At 45.4% G+C, this 19,006-nt stretch overlaps 1 protein-coding gene across 1 annotated transcript in view; it reads right to left on the bottom strand.

The window, feature by feature from the left end:
• Positions 1-19,006, bottom strand: part of Lama3 (laminin subunit alpha 3) — a 327,578-nt gene that overhangs the window by 93,795 nt on the left and 214,777 nt on the right. Inside the window, exons 35-38 of the mRNA XM_045135309.1 lie at positions 18,166-18,327; positions 13,440-13,538; positions 9,429-9,512; positions 1,852-2,082 (exon numbers count right to left, since the gene is read on the bottom strand). Of these exons, the coding sequence (XP_044991244.1) occupies positions 1,852-2,082; positions 9,429-9,512; positions 13,440-13,538; positions 18,166-18,327 (576 nt within the window). The remainder of the gene's footprint in view (positions 1-1,851; positions 2,083-9,428; positions 9,513-13,439; positions 13,539-18,165; positions 18,328-19,006) is intronic.

Raw genomic sequence — 19,006 nt, 5'->3', positions numbered from 1 at the left:
GCGGGGGGCATCCTGGTCCCTGGACGTCCTGCTGGCTGCGCAACAAAGCTCTGTTTCTTCCTCTTTATACCTGCCCTTCCTGCTCAGTGCCCGGGCCTGCCTGACTCAGGTAAGAATGGCTGGCTGGCTGCGGCAGGGGCCCCACCTTTCGACTTCACACATGAGTCAGCCTGAGACTACATAACAGTCCAGCAGCGGGTAAGCACTCACCGCTCTGTAATTCCTCAGAGGTGGGGCAGACGTCACCTTCTTCTCCCCACCTCACCCAGCAGACGGAGGGGGGGGGGGGCAGACGATTGGAGCAGCCATAAATCACAGACTGAGTCACCCAGGCGCAAGGCCCACACCCTGGGCAGGAGGGTACAATCCACCCTTCCCTCCTTTGCCTAGGGCTAGCTATTTTACATGGGCTACAAGGGAGATGGCCTGGAGGGGACCCGCGGTAGGCAACCTGTGGGCTAATGTCACAGCAACAGGAGTCTCCAGGACACTGTGGCAAGAAAGATACCCGCTGGCTTAAAAAATGTACTAGAGGGCCGGAGAGATGGCTTCGCGGTTAAGCACTTGCCTGTGAAGCCTAAGGACCCCGGTTCGAGGCTCGATTCCCCAGGACCCACGCTAGCCAGATGCTCAAGGGGACACATGCGTCTGGAGTTTGTTTGCAGTGGCTGGAGGCCCTGGCACTCCCATTCTCTCTCTCTCTCTCTCTCTCTCTCCCTCTGTCTGTTGCTCTCAAATAAATTAAAAAAAAAATTTTTTTAATGTACTAGAAAAATGGGCTGGAGGCATGGTTTTGCAGTGGCTGGAAGCCCTGGCGTGCCCATCCTCTCTCTATCTGCTTTTCTCTCTCAAATAAGTAAATATACATGCATGCATATATATGTGAATGTTTTTGTTTTCTTATATATTTTATTATTTATTTATTTATTTATTTATTTATTTATTTATTTATTTATGTGATAGAAAGAGGCAGAGAGAAAGAGAATGGGCTCACCAGGGCCTCTATCCACTGCAGACCAACTCCAGATGCATGTGTCATTTTGTGCATCTGTCTTATGTGGGCCCTGGAGAATCGAATCTGGGTCCTTTGGCTTTGCAGGCAAACACCTTAACCACTAAGCCATCTCCCCAGCCCAATATATATGTATGTATGTGTGTGTGTGTGTGTGTGTGTGTGTGTGTGTGTGTGTGTGTATTTATTTATTTATTTTTTAAGTAGTAGAAATCACCTTTGGGTTTTCTGCTATGAAGGGGTCTGAAAGAAAGTGAGGATTTTTGCTAAGTGTACATCTGTTCAGTACATGGGATCCACAGAATTACATATATGCTGTTTTCTGCTAACTATTAACTAACATTCCTCTTTTTAGGAACATATTTACAGATTGAGACAGAGAACAGTTTTATTTTCTGCCATGTCTTAAATACCCAAGGACAAGCTTAAATAGGAAGGACCTGCTGAGAGCTGGAAAATTAGTGTAATTTCCCCTCACGGACTCCAGGAAATTCTCTGGAATTCAAGGGCATTGGGGGCAGCGGGGCAGCAGGAGGGAGAGTCTGGATTCCAGAGGAGGCAGCGGCCTTTCCTCATAGAAAAGCATCAGTGCAAACACTGGGCTCCTCCCTAGTTCTCATTTCTACATCCGGCATCTGTTGAGCTCCTGTGGTTTCCTATGACTATCGAGACACCGGTGATGTCTTTCACACATTTAATCCTTGAAGGTAATCTAGGCATTACTTCTGGCCTTGCACAAACTGGGATGATGGGCCCCCAACTAACTTGTGAGGCTGGACAGCAGCCAGAAAATGACAGCCCCAGGACAGGCCTCCTGAGGAATGGGGAATTTTTCTTACCTGACATGAGTCACCCGTATATTCAGGGGGACAAGCACACATCTCCACATGATGGGCTCTGCGTCCACTTCCGGTGGCAGAGGCCTCCTCCAGCCCCACCTCTCCCAGAGTGAGGCGCTGTGTCTCGGTGAAGTGGAGACCCCGGATGCGCAGCCCCTCCAGTCCAGCCAGCACGGTCATCAGCTCCTCCCTGGACACTGGGGCACTGCTCCCAGCATGTCTGAAGTTCCCCTGGACAAGCAAACAAAGACTCCCTGAGGCCTGCTCACTGCGGGAGTTCACAGGGGCAGGTGCAAAAACAAGTGAAGGAAAACTCACTTAGGATACAAAAAAAAAAAAATCATGGGCTGGACAGATTGTTTAGCGGTTAAGGCACTTGCCTGCAAAGCCTTAGGACTCAGGTTCAATTCCCCAGTACTCATGTAAGCCAGCTGCGCGTGGTGGCGCATGCATCTGGAGTTCGTTTGCAGTGGCTAGAGGCCCTGGTGTGTCCATTTTCTTTCTCTATTTCTGTCTCTCTCGAATAAATAAAACGTTTTTTTTTTAAAAAATCAAGAAATTCTCTTTTGAGTATTCACCAGTCAGACCAAGCTACTCCCCAGGGGGGAGAATTCCAAGAGAAGGAGGAGAGGACAGACCAGGAATAAAGAACAAAGAAATGAAATGTGAAATGTGCAGGGTCATACTTGTTTTAAATGCACTTTTGTCTGGGCAAATATCAAGTGAGTGGTAACAATATAGGAAGACATATTGAAAACAAGGAGCCAGGCAGCATCCCTTAAACGTACGTAACGGGGACAGAAGGCATACTCTTTTCTTGCATACACACTCATTTTATTCTGTGATCAATCCGCCTGCTGTGTTTTTTCAAGACAGAATCTTATCATGTAGCTAAGGGAGGCCTCACAATATAGCCCAGAGTGGTTTTGAACTCATGATCCTTCAAACTCCACTTCCAAACTGCTGGGATGATGGGTGTGAGCCTCTTTACATTACTCAATGTTCATTATAATGAAAACATGACAGGCCAGAGAAATGGCTCAGCAGTTAAGGCACTTGCCCACAAAGCCAAAGGACCCAAGTTCGACTCCCCAGATCCCGCTTAAACCAGATGAACAAGGTGATACGGGAGCAAGGTCACACATGTGCACAAGGTGGCACATGCTTCTGGAGTTCGATTCCAGTGGCTGGAGGCCCTGGTGAGCCAATTCTCTCTCTCCTTCTCTCCCATTTAAAAAAAACAATGTGGGCGTGGTGGCACACACCTTTAACCCCAGCACTTGGGAGGCAGAGGTAGAAGGATCGCCCGTGAGTTCAAGGCCACCCTGAGGCTACAGAGTGAATTCCAGGTCAGCCTGGGCTAGAGTGAAATCCTATCTTGAAGAACAAAACAACCACCACCACCAAAAAAAAAAAAAAAAAAAATCATGAAATTTACCAACATACTTTTTTTGTCTTGTGTGTGTGTAGCGTATGCACATGTACGTGTCCTTACATCGCCCCATACGCTCACCTGTGGCAGGGGACACTCACCTACAGTGGCCAGAGCAGAATGTCCTGCTCCCTTACCCTTCTGCCTGGTCTTATTTTGAGCTGGCATTTTCTTACTGATACTGGAGCTGGCTGCTGCGTAAGAGTCTCGGTGATTCCTAGGTCTCTGGCCCCTTCTGCAGGAGTCGGCTTACAGACGCCCAGGGCCGTGCCCAGCTACTTACGTGTATTCTGGAGGTTGAGACTCTGAAGGGTTCAGGCCCCCGCAGGCCCTCACGTTTGCGCAGAAAGTGCACTTGGCTCACCGAGCTATCTCTCCAACACTCTGTCCATCTTCCACAGTTGGAAATAACTATTTGTGGGTGTGTGTGCTCACCCGTGTGCTGTGCCACAACAGGCACGAGGAGGGCAGAGGGTAACCTCAGGGTGGAGGTCCTCTCCTACCTCATGTGAGACAGGGTCTATCTTTTGATATTTCATTTCACTTTTGCAGCTGTGAAGGGCAGACCAGCTGGCCCAAGGGCTCTGGGATTACAGATGTATACGCCACTAAGCATCCAGTTTCATGTCCTTTTTTTAAAAAAATATTTATTTATTTATTTATTTTAGAGAGCGCATGGGCACACCAGGGTCTTTTAGCTGCTGTAAATAAACTCCAGACGCATGCGCCACCTTGTGCATCTGGCTCACATGGGTCCTGGGAAATCGAACCTGAGTCCTTTGACTTTGCAGGCAAACGCCTTAACCGCTAAGCCATCTCTCCAGCCCTCCTTTTTTTTTTTTTTTTTTTAAGGTAGAGTCTTGCTTTGATCCAGGCTGACCTGGAATTTACTATGTCGTCTCAGGGTAGCCTCAAACTCACAGTGATCCTCCTACCTCTTCCTCCAGAGTGTTGGGATTAAAGACGTGTGCCACCACGCCCAGCTCAGGACCTTTCTAATAGATCAAGATTCACCTTTCTATAGCTGACTGTCTTCTCTTTAATCACTTTTTGGCTTGTGTGTGGGGGGGATGGGGTGTATACATGTGCAGATGCACACCTCATGAGCTCATGCGTGGAGCCCAGAAGAGAACATCAGATGTCCCCTTTTCATGCATCTGCCCGTTTCCTTGGGACAGAGTCTCTCACACTCAACTTGGAGTTGTCATTTTTTTTCAGTCAATAAGCCTCATTCAGTGTTTTTCCAGTCTCGGCTCCCTGCAGGACTGGGGCCTTACCTAGTTTTTTTTGGTAGGGTTTCACTCTGGTCCAGGCTGACCTGGAATTCACTTTGTCGTCTCAGGATGACCCTGAACTCATAGCAATTCTCCTACGTCTGCCTCTTGAGTGCTGGGATTAAAGACGTGTGCCACCACACCCAACAGCTCTATCCTGCCTTTATGGACTTTCCCACACTGGAAGATTTATATAAATACTAACTTAATTTGGTTAGTAGCCATAATCCTTACTTCTATTACCTTTTGCTCCTCTGTTCTTTTATGGTTATACACATTATATCTTTATATGTTATATGCCTATCAACAGATTTATAATTATTCCTTTATGTAGTTGCTTTTAAATCAAAGGTAAAACAGAACGACAAGTAAGAGATAGTCTGTCCTTTGTATTTACCTCTGTGGTTGCTTTTTCCTGTGTCCTATTGCTTCACGTGGATTTAGGTTCATTTCTGCCTGAAGGATTGCCTTTGGTTTTTCTTGTAAGGAAAGCTGGCCAGCAATGAATTTTCTGGTTATTGTATGTATATTCCTAATGGACTGTCTTGATTTTATTTTTATTTTCTAGAGAGAGAGAGAGAGAGAGAGAGAGAGAGAGAGAATTGGCTTGCCAGGGCCTCAGCCACTGCAATTGAACTCCAGATGTTAAGCGCCACCCAGTGGGCATGTGCAACCTTGCACTTGCCTCACCTTTGTGCATCTGGCTAACATGGGATGTGGAGACTCGAACATGGGTCCTTAGTCTTCGCAGGCAAGCACCTTAACCGCCAAGCCATCTCTCCAGCTCTGTCTTTCATTTTCCCTTCATTTTTTAAAAATATTTTTTGTTCATTTTTTATTTATTTATTTGAGAGTGACAGACACAGAAAGACAGATAGAGGGAGAGGGAGAGAATGGGCCAGCCAGGGCTTCCAGCCACTGCAAACAAACTCCAGATGCATGCGCCCCCTTGTGCATCTGGCTAACGTGGGACCTGGGGAACTGAGTCTTGAACTGGTGTCCTTAAGCTTCACAGGCAAGTGCTTAACCACTAAGCCATCTCTCCAGCCCTTTTCTTTCGTTTTTGAAGGATGTTTTGCTAGGTCCATAGTCCTCTGCTGACCTTTGCACCTTCTGACCTCACCCACGGCCTTCCGACAAATCAGCTGTTGGGCTTCCAGAGGGTCATTTGCATGCGAGGCATCACCGCCTTCAGGCCCTGACTTTCAGCAGGCTTACTGCCATCTGTTTGTGTAGATCTCTCGCATTCATCACACTTAAAATTTACTGAGCTTCTGGCACAGCAGAATGAACGACTTCCTCTAAACATGGTGAGCAATTACTTCTTCAGATAGCTTTCTCTCTCTTCTTGGCATCTCCGTTACGCTTTTTGGTACGTTTACTATTATGTCCTACACCTTTGAAAGTCTGTTGATTTTTCTTGTGTATTTTTTTTTCTGTTTCTTTGGCTAGATAATCTCATTTGACCTTCTTCAAACTTGGCAATTCATCCTTTAGCCTGTCTGTGTCTGCTGTTGAGCTCCTGTGTTAGTCGATGCAGGCCATCATAACGAAATACCTTGTGTTTGGTGGCTTGAACATAAGAAAATTACTTTCTCACAGTTCTAGGAGGCTGTGAGTTCTCCACATTGGCTGCTCTGGTCCCTAATTTGCCAATGGTTATCTTATCAATATATCTTCCCGTGATGCAAAGAGAGTGAGAAAAGGACTCTAATTCTTCCAGAGACCTACCTTATGACCTCATCGAACCTTAATTATTTCCTCACCCCCAAATGCAACCACACTGGAGGCTTGGGCTTGGTATCCGTTACTTTCTTGTTGCTATGAATACCTGACCAGAAGTCAGGTATGGAAGGAAAGCATTTACTTTTGACTTACAGTTCTATAGTGGAGAAGGTGTGGCGGCAGGAGAAGAAAGCCAGCTTGTCACATTGGTAGGCAGGATGTAGAGTGCAAACAGGAAGCGAGGCTAGGTTTTGTAGCTCAGTGACCCACTTCTAGCGAGGATCCACATCTTAATAGTTTCATAACCTGCCTAAATAGCCACCAGCTAGGGACCAAGTGTTCAAATCCATATGCCTACAGGGGGCATTTATCATGCAAACCGGAACAGGCTTCAACACATAAACGGGTGGAGAGCACAGTTCAACCCACATAGGCCTTTCAGGGAATTGTTCGTGTTAGTTATTGCACTTTGCAAGTCTAGAATGCCTAACAAAGTTAATCATAGTTATTTATTTATTTATTTGAGAGAGTGAGAGAGACAGACAGAGAAAGAGAGAGAGAGAGAGAGAGAGAGAGAGAGAGAGAATGGGTACGTCAGGGCCTTCAGCCACTACAAACGAACTCCAGATGCGTGTGCCCCTCTTGTGTGCAATATTGCGTGCTTGGGTCACTGTGCGTCTGGCTTATGTGGGATCTGGAGATTCGAACATGAGTTCTTTAGGCTACACAGGCAAGCACCTTAACTGCTAAGCCACCTCTCCAGCCCAATCATAATTTTTGTTGTTGTTGTTTTGTCAGTTATCTCATTGCTTTTCTGGAGGAGAGGTTTTTTTTGGGGGGGGGGAGAGCTGTATTTTCTTACATTAAAAGACTCATACTTGAGCTGGCTCAGAGGTAAAAGCACTTGCCAAGCAAGTATGAGGACCTGAGTTCAGATGCCCAGGACCCATATAAAATGCTGGGTGTCCTGGCATACATTTGTAATCCCAATGCTGGAGAAGTGAGGATAGGGAATTCCTGGTACTCACTGGTCAGACAGTCCAGCCTAGTCAGTGAGCTCTGGGTTCAGTGAGAGACCCTCTTTCAAAGACTAAGATGGGGGCTGGAGAGATGGCTTAGCGGTTAAGCGCTTGCCTGTGAAGCCTAAGGACCCCGGTTCGAGGCTCGGTTCCCCAGGTCCCACGTTAGCCAGATGCACAAGGGGGCGCACGCGTCTGGAGTTCATTTGCAGTGGCTGGAGGCCCTGGCGCGCCCATTCTCTCTCTCTCTGTCTCTCTCTCTCTGCCTGTCTCTCTCAAATAAATAAATAAAAACAAACAAAAAAAAATTTAAAAAAAAAGACTAAGATGGAGAACAACTGAAAATATGCTTGCATATGCCCACTCACATCCCCACACACGTGTGCCCAACATGCATGCACACAGCATGCACACACACATGAAAAAGGAAGAACATCAAATAGGTAGCCCTTCATGTCTTGCTCCTTTTGCTGAGGTTTATCCACATTGTGATAAGTACCATCAATAATGCTCTACTGGAAAATTTTAAAATTATTTTTATTTTTATTTATTTATTTGACAGAGACAGGAAGATTGAGAGAGAAAGAGAGAGAGAGAGAGAGAGAGAGAATGGGCACCCCAGAGCCTCTAGCCACTGCAAAAAAAAAAAAAAAAAAAAAACTCCAGACACATGTGCCACCTTGTGCATCTGGCTAACATGTGTTCTGGGAAATAGAACCTGGGTCCTTTGGCTTTGCAGGCAAATGCCTTAACCACTAAGTCATCCCTTCAGCCCTCTATTGGAAAAATTTTAATGTCTGTAGACTCAACAAACTCATAGAATTTTACCTTGAGACAACGGAACACTATTTTAAAGGACAATCTGCAATCAAGTAAGTATAGCATAACATTTTATGGTCTGATGGGGTTTCATTTCTTTATCACTATAACTTTTGTTTCTTTTGATATAACATAGTTTCATAGTCTTTGTACCTATCCGCGCCCAGCATTTTTGAGGCACTGACAAGGTCCTTCACACTAAGGGAGACATAAGGACGAGAGGGAGCCATGTGATATTTAAAAGCTCCATGGTGTTTATAAGCCAAGTATGAATCTGTGAAGTGGGGGAGATGTTGTTAAAGCACCAAGAAGACGAAACAGCAAGGGCCAGGGAGATGGCTCAGAGGGTAAATCGCTTGCTATGCCAATGTTAAGTAGCCAAGTTCAAAACCCCAGTGCTCACGTAAAATTCAAGATGACGTGGCAGGGATTGTAACCCATCCACACCGATGAGTGAGAAGGGAGCTTGAAACAGAGGAATCACTGTATGCCCATGGGCCAGCTATCCTGGCAAATGACACCTGATGGTTGTCCCCTGATGTGCATGCCTGCCATGGCACATGCACACCCACCCACACTCACATACACACACATCACACAACAATATACACCCAAAATAAAGATGACCCAAGGCTATGTTTGTATCAGTCATGTTATAGTCAATATACTAGATTGTTTTTTTTTAGTTCTACCTACATATAAGTTTGTTTCTACAAAAATGTAATCTACACTTAAAATAATCTTCTATAATTTTTATGAGAGAGAGAGAGAGAGCAAGAGTGAGCGAGAAGAAAGAGAATTGGTGCACCAAGGCCTCCAGCCACTGCAACTGAATTCTAGATGCATACACCACCTTGTGCATCTGGCTTATATGGGTTCTGGGGAGTTGAACCTGGGTCTTTAGGCTTCACTGGCCAGTGCCTTAACTGTTAAGCCATCTCTCCAGTCCAAAATATTCTTTTGTTTTTCTAAATATTTTTTTAATTTTTATTTATTTATTTATTTATTTATTTGAGAGTGACAGACACAGAGAGAAAGACAGATAGAGGAAGAGAGAGAGAATGGGCGCGCCAGGGCTTCCAGCCTCTGCAAATGAACTCCAGACACGTGCGCCTCCTTGTGCATCTGGCTAACGTGGGACCTGGGGAACCAAGCCTTGAACCGGGGTCCTTAGGCTTCACAGGCAAGCACTTAACCGCTAAGCCATCTCTCCAGCCCCAAAATATTCTTAAAATAAGTAAAAATTATGGAGATGAGTAAAATGCAGAACAAAAAGGAGTGTCGAGAACCTTCTTATGGCTCCTTTACCTCAACCACTTGGACTCTCCCATGATGGAGCCGATCAGGCCGTGGGTCACTGGAATCCTTATGGACGATGGACATGTGTTGACCCTATTTAAATAAAAATGTGAGTGCATCAGTGCCTTGGTTGGGATATTGCGCAATTTACACTTGACATACAAACAAATTTCTATGTGTCTACATCACACGAAACAACAGACTCTTAAGCCACAGCTTAGAATCAACTGGTGAAAGGACTAGTAACATAGAAAGAAGCGAATAATAGTTAATATGGTACATTTTCACACACAGGAAATCAGGAACATTACCCTGACTGAAAGTGGTTTTAAAAAGATGTAGGAAAAACTTTTTTTTTTAAGTTAAAAAAAAAAAAACTTTTTAAAATCATACTTTGCACTAAATGCAGGAAGTGCTGTTTTCATAACTACCTACAAGGCCAGACTGTGGGAGGAGGAAAGTGCTTTGGTGAGGGGGTGACTGGAAGTCGAGGGGGGAGAGAAGGAGGGGAGGGGAGGGGAGGGGTGGCGGAGCCTGCCGATGCCAGCTCACACAGTCAGCCAGCAAGCACACCGCAGAGCCGGAATGTGGGGGAAGGAACGTGTCTGCTGCTCTGGCTCTGCACCCTGCAAGATCGGGGTTTGCACCGTCTCAGTCTCCCCCACCCCATGACAGTGGCTCTTGAGGGGCTTGTGGCAAGGGCAGAACGTGGCAGACCATGTCTTCTGTAGTACACAGTACATCACCGCCTAGCTTTTCCCTATAGTGGCTCCAAACCCAAAGGCAGACTAGTCACAAGGGTTGGGATTTCAGAAAACAGAGCATTATCTAAGATCAAAAATCACTTCAAACCTTAATCTAAGGAACATGCCCCAGAGGCCCTTAATTACAGAGGCTTAGAACAAAGCAGCAAAGAAAATGTTTCATGAGCCTAAATTATTTTCCATGTCTGAAGGCAAAATTAAAGGGAAATTTTGCTCATCACCGCCTAGTGAATTTCAATAGCAGATATAATAAATTCTACAGTAAAAAAAAAAAAAAAGGGCTGGAGAGATGGCTTAGTGGTTAAGCGCTTGCCTGTGAAGCCTAAGGACCCTGGTTCAAAGCTCGGTTCCCCAAGTCCCACGTTAGCCAGATACACAAGGGGGTGCACGTGTCTGGAGTTCGTTTGCAGTGGCTGGAAGCCCTGGCGCGCCCATTCTCTCTCTCTCCCTCTATCTGTCTTTCTCTGTGTCTGTCACTCTCAAATAAATAAATAAAAAATGAACAAAAAATATTTTAAAAAAATAACACAGGGCTGGAAATATGGCTTAGTGGTTAAGGTGCTTACCTGTGAAGTCTAAGGACCCATGTTCTCTTCTATAGATCCCACATAAGCCAGACTCACAAAGGCAAGGCATGTGCAAGTCCACACATGCCCACTAGGTGGCGCAAGCATAAGGCATGCAATTACAGTGGCTGAGGCCCTAGCACACCAATTCTCTCTCTCTCCCTTTCTCTGTCTCTCACACACATACGTTCTCTCTGAAATAAAATAATAAATAACACGCACACCAATAGCCTGCGCTTTCTGAGGTGTTCTGCAAAATATGGAACTGAAATAGAACTGTGGGGACAGTGCTTTGAATCATGTAGCTGTTTTTTTTTTCTTTTTTTTTTTGTTTTATGCTTATTTATTTGAAAGTGGCAGAGAAAGAGGCAGATAGAGAGAGAGAGAGAGAGAGAGAGAGAGAGAATATGAATGGGCATGCCAGGGCCTCCGGCCACTGCAAACGAACTCCAGACGCGTGTGCTCCCTTGTGCATCTGGCTAACGTGGGACCTGGGGAACCGAGCCTCGAACCGGGGTCCTTAGGCTTCACAGGCAAGCGCTTAACCACTAAGCCATCTCTCCAGCCCTGTTTTTTTTTTCTTTTTCTTAAGACCTTTTCCTTAACTCTGACCTCCTTTGCGCTTTATTTTCCTTATGTTCTGTGCAAGTTCTTTGGGGGTTTTAGAACAATTCGACATATTTGTGTATGTAACGACAAAACACAACAGCAGTATGTAAGGACAAAGATCTACCAGCAAGTGAGGAGGTGTGAGACTTGCTAGGCTCTGCTACTCTGCTAATAGAGAATGGTTGTGGGGGCTGTGGGGACCGCCCCCCACCCCCCAGGAAGCTGGAGGTGCAGGCGTCCATTGCTCTACGTAAAACAGAACAGAATTGGAGCTGGGGAAAGAGTTCAGAGGTTAAAAAAACAACAACCCACTCATTACATGAGCATGCATGAGGCCTCAGGTTCAATTCCCAGCATCTCTGTCCACCCCAAATAAAGTGGAACTGGAGTCAGCTTCAAGCTATACCCTGCAGTCCAAAGATTTTGTTCTGTATACAGGGGAGTCAAAGCAAGAAATGCCATTATCCCCACCTCCAGGAGTGGGTAGCTCTGGATTGGCACACAGCCTGGGATATCCTTAAAAAAAATCAAAAGTGACCTCTTGCTGGTCTCTGTGTCGAGTTAACTTCCTCGCACGGCATGGAATACCTTAGTCTCGACCTTTTCCACTTCTCTCTCGATGACTCAGCACACATTGACACCACAGCCTGGCTGAACTGGCCAACTCTTGGACATATCCTCCTGTCGGGCACTGCCCAGGCCTGGGTCTCCATAAGCTATTGCCATCAGAGGGTCAAACATTCTCTTGTACCCATTTTTTTTTTTTAAATTGTTTTGTTTATTTTTATTTATTTATTTGAAAGCAATGGACAGAGAGAGAGAGAGAGAAAGAGGCAGAGAGGGAGAGAGAATGGGTGCGCCAGGGCCTCCAGCCACTGAAAACGAACTCCAGATGCGTGCACCCCCTTGTGCATCTGGCTAACGTGGGACCAGGAGAATTGAGCCTTGAACCAGGGTCCTTGGCCTTCACAGGCAAGTGCTTAACCGCTAAGCCATCTCTCCAGCCCTTGTACCCATTCTTAATGGCTTGGCTCAAAGTGAACCTTTCCCATGAAGCCTTCTGAGGGCTTTTCAGCCTCGTGAACTCTACCCTCACCCATGAAGCCTTCCAAGGGCCCCATAGCCTCATGAATTCTACCCTCTCTCAACTCAGCTCTGATACAGCCCCATTGGCTCTCCTCAACCACTTCCTTCCTACTGGACTGAAGTTAAATGCATATTTCTCCAATCCCCTCTTTTTCAGAGCCCCACAATGTGTCCTTAAGATATAGAATAGGCTCAAAATCATCTCTCAGGCTAAATGGAAATAGAGAAGTACAAAATATGAGGTAGTCACGTGTGAGAAGCCTAGGCGAGTCACTAAGTGCTTGGAAGAGGGGAACCCTTTGGTTAGAGATGCAGGAGCCTGTGGAGATGTTGGGTGCTCTAAGCTTCTATGTCAGATTCTTCCAAATGTCAGGATCAACTTAAGCTAAACATTTTGCAGGCCATATAGCAAGATGGCTGCAATTTAGGGCTAGAGGGATGGCTCAGACTTAAAGGCACTTGCTTGGAAAACCTGATGGCCTGGGTTCAATTTTCTAGTACCTACATAAAACCAAACGCACAAAGTGGCATATGCATCTGGAATTTGTTTGTAGTGGTAAGAGACTCTGGTGCCCATTCTCTCTCTCACAGATAATAAAAAAAAAAAAAATTTTTTTTTAGGGCCAAGAAGATGGCTTATTGGTTAAAGGTGCTTGCTTACAAAGCCTGACATCCCAGGTTTGATTCTCCAGGATCCAGATACACAAAGTGACGCATGCGTCTGGAGATCATTTGCAGTGTCAGAGGCCCTGGTGTGCCCATTCCCCCTCCAATGGTCTCTCTCTGCTTGCAAATAAATAAAGAATATTTTAAAAATATGTTTTTTAAATTTGCAAGCAGAGGGAAAGAGAAAGACAGAAGAGAGAGAAGGAGAGAGAATGGGCATGCCAGGGCCTCTAGCCACTGCAAAAGAACTACAGACAATGCCTGTAATTTAGCTCAACCCCAATTGTAATCACTGCTTCCTGATATTTGGGCTGTGCTCTGATACTTACAGTGAGCTGCACATCAGGTTGCTTTTCCAGAAGAGCCATGTCACTGGGTAAGCCAAAGGACTTGACTTGGTAGGTCAGGTAGCCACCATATGAGGACACCTGAAATTCAATGAAGAACACCAACAGCATGAGCATTAAAAGAGCTGGGACCGGGCTGAAGAGATGGCTCAGCGGTTAAGGCGTTTGCCTGCAAAGCTTAAGAATGCATGTTCGAATCTCCAGGTCCCACACAGCCAGACACACAGTGACTCAAGCATGCAATGTTTCACATGCTCACAAGGGGGAGCGCTCATCTGGAGTTGTTCATAGCAGCTGAAAGGCTCTGGTGCACCCATTCTCTCTCTCTCTCTCCCTCCCTCCCTCTTTCTGTATCTCCCCAAAATAAAATAAAATAAAATTAAATTAAATTAAATTAAATTAAATTAAATTAAATATAAAATAAACCTGGGACCAATCTAAACCTGCATAGAAAGGGCATAGGTCCATTTTGCCTGAAAGATGAAACAACTCACTTGTGGGCAAAGCTGATACGTGGAGAGCAGGATGGAGGATGCTATTTGCACCTCTACTTTATTCCATTTTTTTTTATATTGTTGAGAATGTTTGCATGGGCATGCTTTTTTTAATAAGAAAGAAAATACTTTCACTTAATAGAAAAATGGCAGTCATGCTGGCACAGATAAGATCTTTCCAAAAAATAATTTTATTTATTTTCACAGGTGAGTGTGCCAGAGCCTCATGTTGCTGCAAACAGCCACCAGATGCATATATATATATATGTGTGTGTGTGTGTGTGTGTGTGTGTGTGTGTGTGTATATATATATACACACATATATATATAAAAATATATATATACACATACGTACATATACATACACACATACATGCATATATATTATATATGTATATATATATATGCACATATATATATATACACACACACACATCCAGAATGGGAGGACACACTATGTGTATGTGTGTATATATATATATATATATATATATATATATACACACACATACACATAGTGTATATATATATATATATATATATATATATATATACACATATATATATATATATACACACACACACATAGTGTATATATATATATATATATACACACTGAAGAATTGAACCTGGGCCATCAGGCTTTGCAAGCAAGTGTCTTTAACCACTGAGCAATCTCCCCAAACCAAGTTCTTTTTTTTTAGATGATTGCTGAACCCAAACTATTTGCTTGATCTACAGCAGGTCTAAGAAATGTAGACCGCTGCTTTCTTATTTAACTGGGAAAATTGGGTAGCATCAGTTGTAAAAAGAAACCTCTACATATAAATCCCCACCCCACCCCCCAAAAAAAATCCCTTAAAAGCAAATTGTGACTATTTCCCAAGTGAGTGTGAATTCTTCTGGAGACACGGAACCCCTGATAGCTGCTCCCCAAGAGCTATGGGCTGTGTCTGTGCGGCGTGACCATGGTGACAATGAAGCAGAGTACATGGACAGTGTTTTCTGTCACTAGTTCATCTCTGCAGTATGAGGGAATGATGAGAGGGGGGACATCAGATGCAATGTCACCTTAGCCTTGAACAAAATGCCCTTCTGGGGAAGCCCCGGCTACTGGGGATGTGAGATAAGCAACCACATCTGAGGGACTCCATCTGCAGAAGCTTCTACTATGGTCTGCAGCCCGACAAAGCCTCTCAGAGCTGTGTCCTCCCATTCTGGAAGTACCTCCAGGAAACAGTGAAAGCATCCCGTGCACTTTAAGTGTTGTCTTTCTCATTTGTTTTTTTTTTTTTCCTGCATATATATGTGTGGAATACATTCATGCACGTGTGCATGCTTGTATGCGCTTGGGTGCATACGTGAATGCATGTGTGCAGAGACTGTGGAGGCCAGAGGTTAACTGCCAGGTTTCTTTCTTGGTCACATTCTACCTTATTTGTTGAGACGGTGTCTCTAACCGAACCCAGCTGGAGCTCCCTGATTTGGCTAGCTTGCCCTGGGGATCCCCTGCCTTCACCTCCCCAGTGCTGGGATTACAGGCGCATGCCACCACTCCCAGCATTAACGTGGGTGCTAGGGGTGTGAACCCAGGTTCTCATACTTGCATGGCATGTTACCTCCCCAGCCCCACGTGGTGCTTTTTTTTTTTTTTCCTTTGGTTTTTCAAGGTAGGGTCTTGCTGTAGCCCAGGCTGATCTGGATTTCACTATGAAGTCTCTGGATAGCCTTGAACTCATGGCAATCCACCTACGACCACCTCCTGAGTGCTGGGATTGAAGGCATGCGCCACCATGCCCGGCTACGTGTTGCCTTTATAATGGGCTCAAGTGATTTTAAATGCATGTTTAAATGTTTAAAATCTGATGAGCAAATCCTATTGATCCTTCCTCTAGGAAGTGAAGTAATTGCCCTCCTTTTGAGTGTGGGCTGGATTTAGTGACTTGTTTATAACAAGTTATTGAATAAGGCAGAAGTGATGGGACAGCATTTCCAAAATTAGTTTATGAAAAAAAATATATGTGACTTGTGTCTTGTGCATTTTCATTGTTCCCTTCTGTTTTTGTTTGTTTGGTTGGTTGGTTTATCGAGGTAGGGTCTCACTCTAGCCCAGGATGACTTCGAATTCCTTATGAAATCTCAGGTTGACCTCGAACTCACAATGATCATCCTAACCTCAGCCTCTCTAGTGCTGGGATTAAAGGCGTGTACCACCTCACACGCCCAGCATCTATCTGTCTTATGAGCTACTTGTGGAAGCCAAGAGCCCTGCAAGGAAGACCCTGGGGAAGGTCTCATGTGATGAGGATCTGAACCCTCTGGGAAGAGCCAGCAAGGAAAAGAAACTTGCTAGCCACCTGGAAAGTGAGCTTGGCAAGTGGACCTTCCAGGCCCGGATGAGCAGCCCTGGCGACCATCCTTATCACAACCTCCAGGAGACTTCCTGGATCCCTGAGCCGCATAAACTGCAGCAGAACTGTGTGTGGGTTGCTTTAAGCTGCAAAGAGGTGGCATAACTGGCTAATCAGTGATCAGATTAAACACCACATGCAGGAAAGGGGGTTCTTAGTTGAGCGACACTTGGATGTTAAAACCCACAATCCTACAAACAGAAAACAGAAGCAACAACCACAGGCCAATACTGAATTAATTATCACTGAGCTAACTAGCACATGCACATGGAGCTATTTACCGATGACTGATTTAATTAACTAAGCCTACCTAGTAGGCCTCCACAGCCACTTTAATATTTAGTCATTGCTGGTGTAAAATCATGAGCTGGGCCTTGTGAAATCCATCCCTCTCATAACTTCTTTTTTTTTTTTAAACATTTATTTTTATTTTTATTTATTTATTTATTTGAGAGCGACAGACACAGAGAGAAAGACAGATAGAGGAAGAGAGAGAGAATGGGCGCGCCGGGGCTTCCAGCCTCTGCAAACGAACTCCAGACGCGTGCGCCCCCTTGTGCATCTGGCTAACGTGGGACCTGGGGAACCGAGCCTCGAACCGGGGTCCTTAGGCTTCACAGGCAAGCGCTTAACCGCTAAGCCATCTCTCCAGCCCCCTCTTATAACTTCTACGTGCCAAAACGTAAAGCCTTTGTCACCCTGGTGATGTTTCCATAGGAGATCTGAGTGGAGTTGGCTAGGCAATGGAATAATAATGCATATAGTTCATTTGTTAAGTTCCTGGAAGAGTCTCAAACTGAATACGTGTGATTCTGCCTAGGAGTCGAACAGCCACAGATGCCGCCCTTCTGTTAATAATAAGCTTATGAGTTGCTTTTCAGCTTTTGTTCCCCTGATGGAATCTTTCTGCTTTCAAACAAAGAGACCTTAGAGCTGGCATTTGAAAGCACCTATTTGCAACAGATATTACTTAACTCTTAATATATTTCCCTAGAAGAAAACTTTTTGGTAGAAGCTAGGAGATGGCTCAGCAGTTGAAGGTATAAGATGCAAAGTCTGCCAGCCCTGTCTTTGATTCTCCAAGCACCCACATAAAGCCATACATGTAACATGGCACGGGCAGCTGGAGTTCATTTACAGGGGCAAGAGGCCCTGGTAATTACATGCTCACTTCCTCTCTTTGTAAATAAAAATATTTTTAAAAAAATTCTTTGGTACGGGCTGGAGAGATGGTTTAGTGGTTAAGCGCTTGCCTGTGAAGCCTAAGGACCCCGGTTCGAGGCTCCGTTCCCCAGGTCCCACGTTAGCCAGATGCACAAGGGGGCGCACACGTCTGGAGTTCGTTTGCAGAGGCTGGAAGCCCTGGCACGCCCATTCTCTCTCTCCCCCTCTATCTGTCTTTCTCTCTGTGTCTGTTGCTCTCAAATAAATAAATTAAAAAAAATTCTTTGGTAGGAAGTAAAGATGAAGAAGAGAACATTGTTTGTGATGTCTTTGCTAGAAGCCCATGTATGTGAGTGTACAAGGGATGTGAGGTGCTTACTGAGCTCTCACGGCAGGAGGGGAGTCGTGTGTGTGTGTGTGTGTGTGTGTGTGTGTGTGTGTGTGACAAGGGAGTGTGACATATTCATTCAGCTCTCCTGGCAGGAGCACAGAAGCTGCTGCTTTGCTGCTTAACTTCATTTCTGCAATGTTAGCAGCCTGAACTTCTAGATGCTGTCCTCCAGACTCCTCATAAATAATGCTTCTTCGGTGACAGATGAGGCCCACCATGGGCTCAGAAGAACAGCAGGTCACCATTACCTTGTCCCCCAGGTAGGACGGAGGTGCCACCCAGGATGCACTGTGGACTGATGACGGCAGCTCCTGGAGATCCGCCACCACGCTGTTGCTGCCCGGGTTGAAGGAGACGGGGACATCAACTCCACCCGCTGTCTGCAGGCGCCAGCCCATCATGTCTACAAACTGGAACACAGAAATGAGCTAGGGTAATATATACTTGTGGCTTTTCTTTTCTTTTCTTTTCTTTTCTTTTCTTTTCTTTTCTTTGTTCTTTCTTTCTTTCTTTCTTCTTTCTCCTCCCTTCCTTCCTTCCTTCCTTCCTTCCTTCCTTCCTTCCTTCCTTCCTTCCTTCCTTCCTTCCTTCCTTCCTTCCTTCCTTCCTCCCTCCCTCCCTCCCTCCCTCCCTTCCTTCCTTCTTTCTTTAAATCAACCCACCAGACTGGCCTTTTATTTTTTTATGTGGGGGAGGAGGGAGAATTAGTGTGCCAGGGCCTCCAGCCATTACAATCAAACTGTAGACCCACGCACTCCCTTGTGCGCCCCCTTGTGTGCATGTGCGGCCTTGCAGGCTTGTGTCACCATGCGTCTGGCTTATATGGGTCCAGGAGAGACAAGCATGAGTCCTTAGGTTTCACAGGCAAGCGCCTTAACCACTAAGCCATCTCTCCAGCCCAGTTGTGTCTTTTTGAGTGATGGCTGCAATGAGTATCACTTGGTGACAGCTGCATTATATATCACCATGGGGTGGCCACTTAGCTGTGTGTGTGTGTGTGTGTGTGTGTGTGTGTGCGTGCACGTGCGCATGCTACAGATTAAGCCTAGGCACTTTAATATGCAAAGCCTGGCCTCTTCCACTGAGCCA

The sequence above is a fragment of the Jaculus jaculus genome, chromosome 15 (genome assembly GCF_020740685.1).
Source record: "Jaculus jaculus isolate mJacJac1 chromosome 15, mJacJac1.mat.Y.cur, whole genome shotgun sequence".
Classification (NCBI taxonomy): domain Eukaryota; kingdom Metazoa; phylum Chordata; class Mammalia; order Rodentia; family Dipodidae; genus Jaculus; species Jaculus jaculus.
Note: the sequence above shows the minus strand (reverse complement) of the source record. Positions and strands in the feature narration are given on the sequence as shown.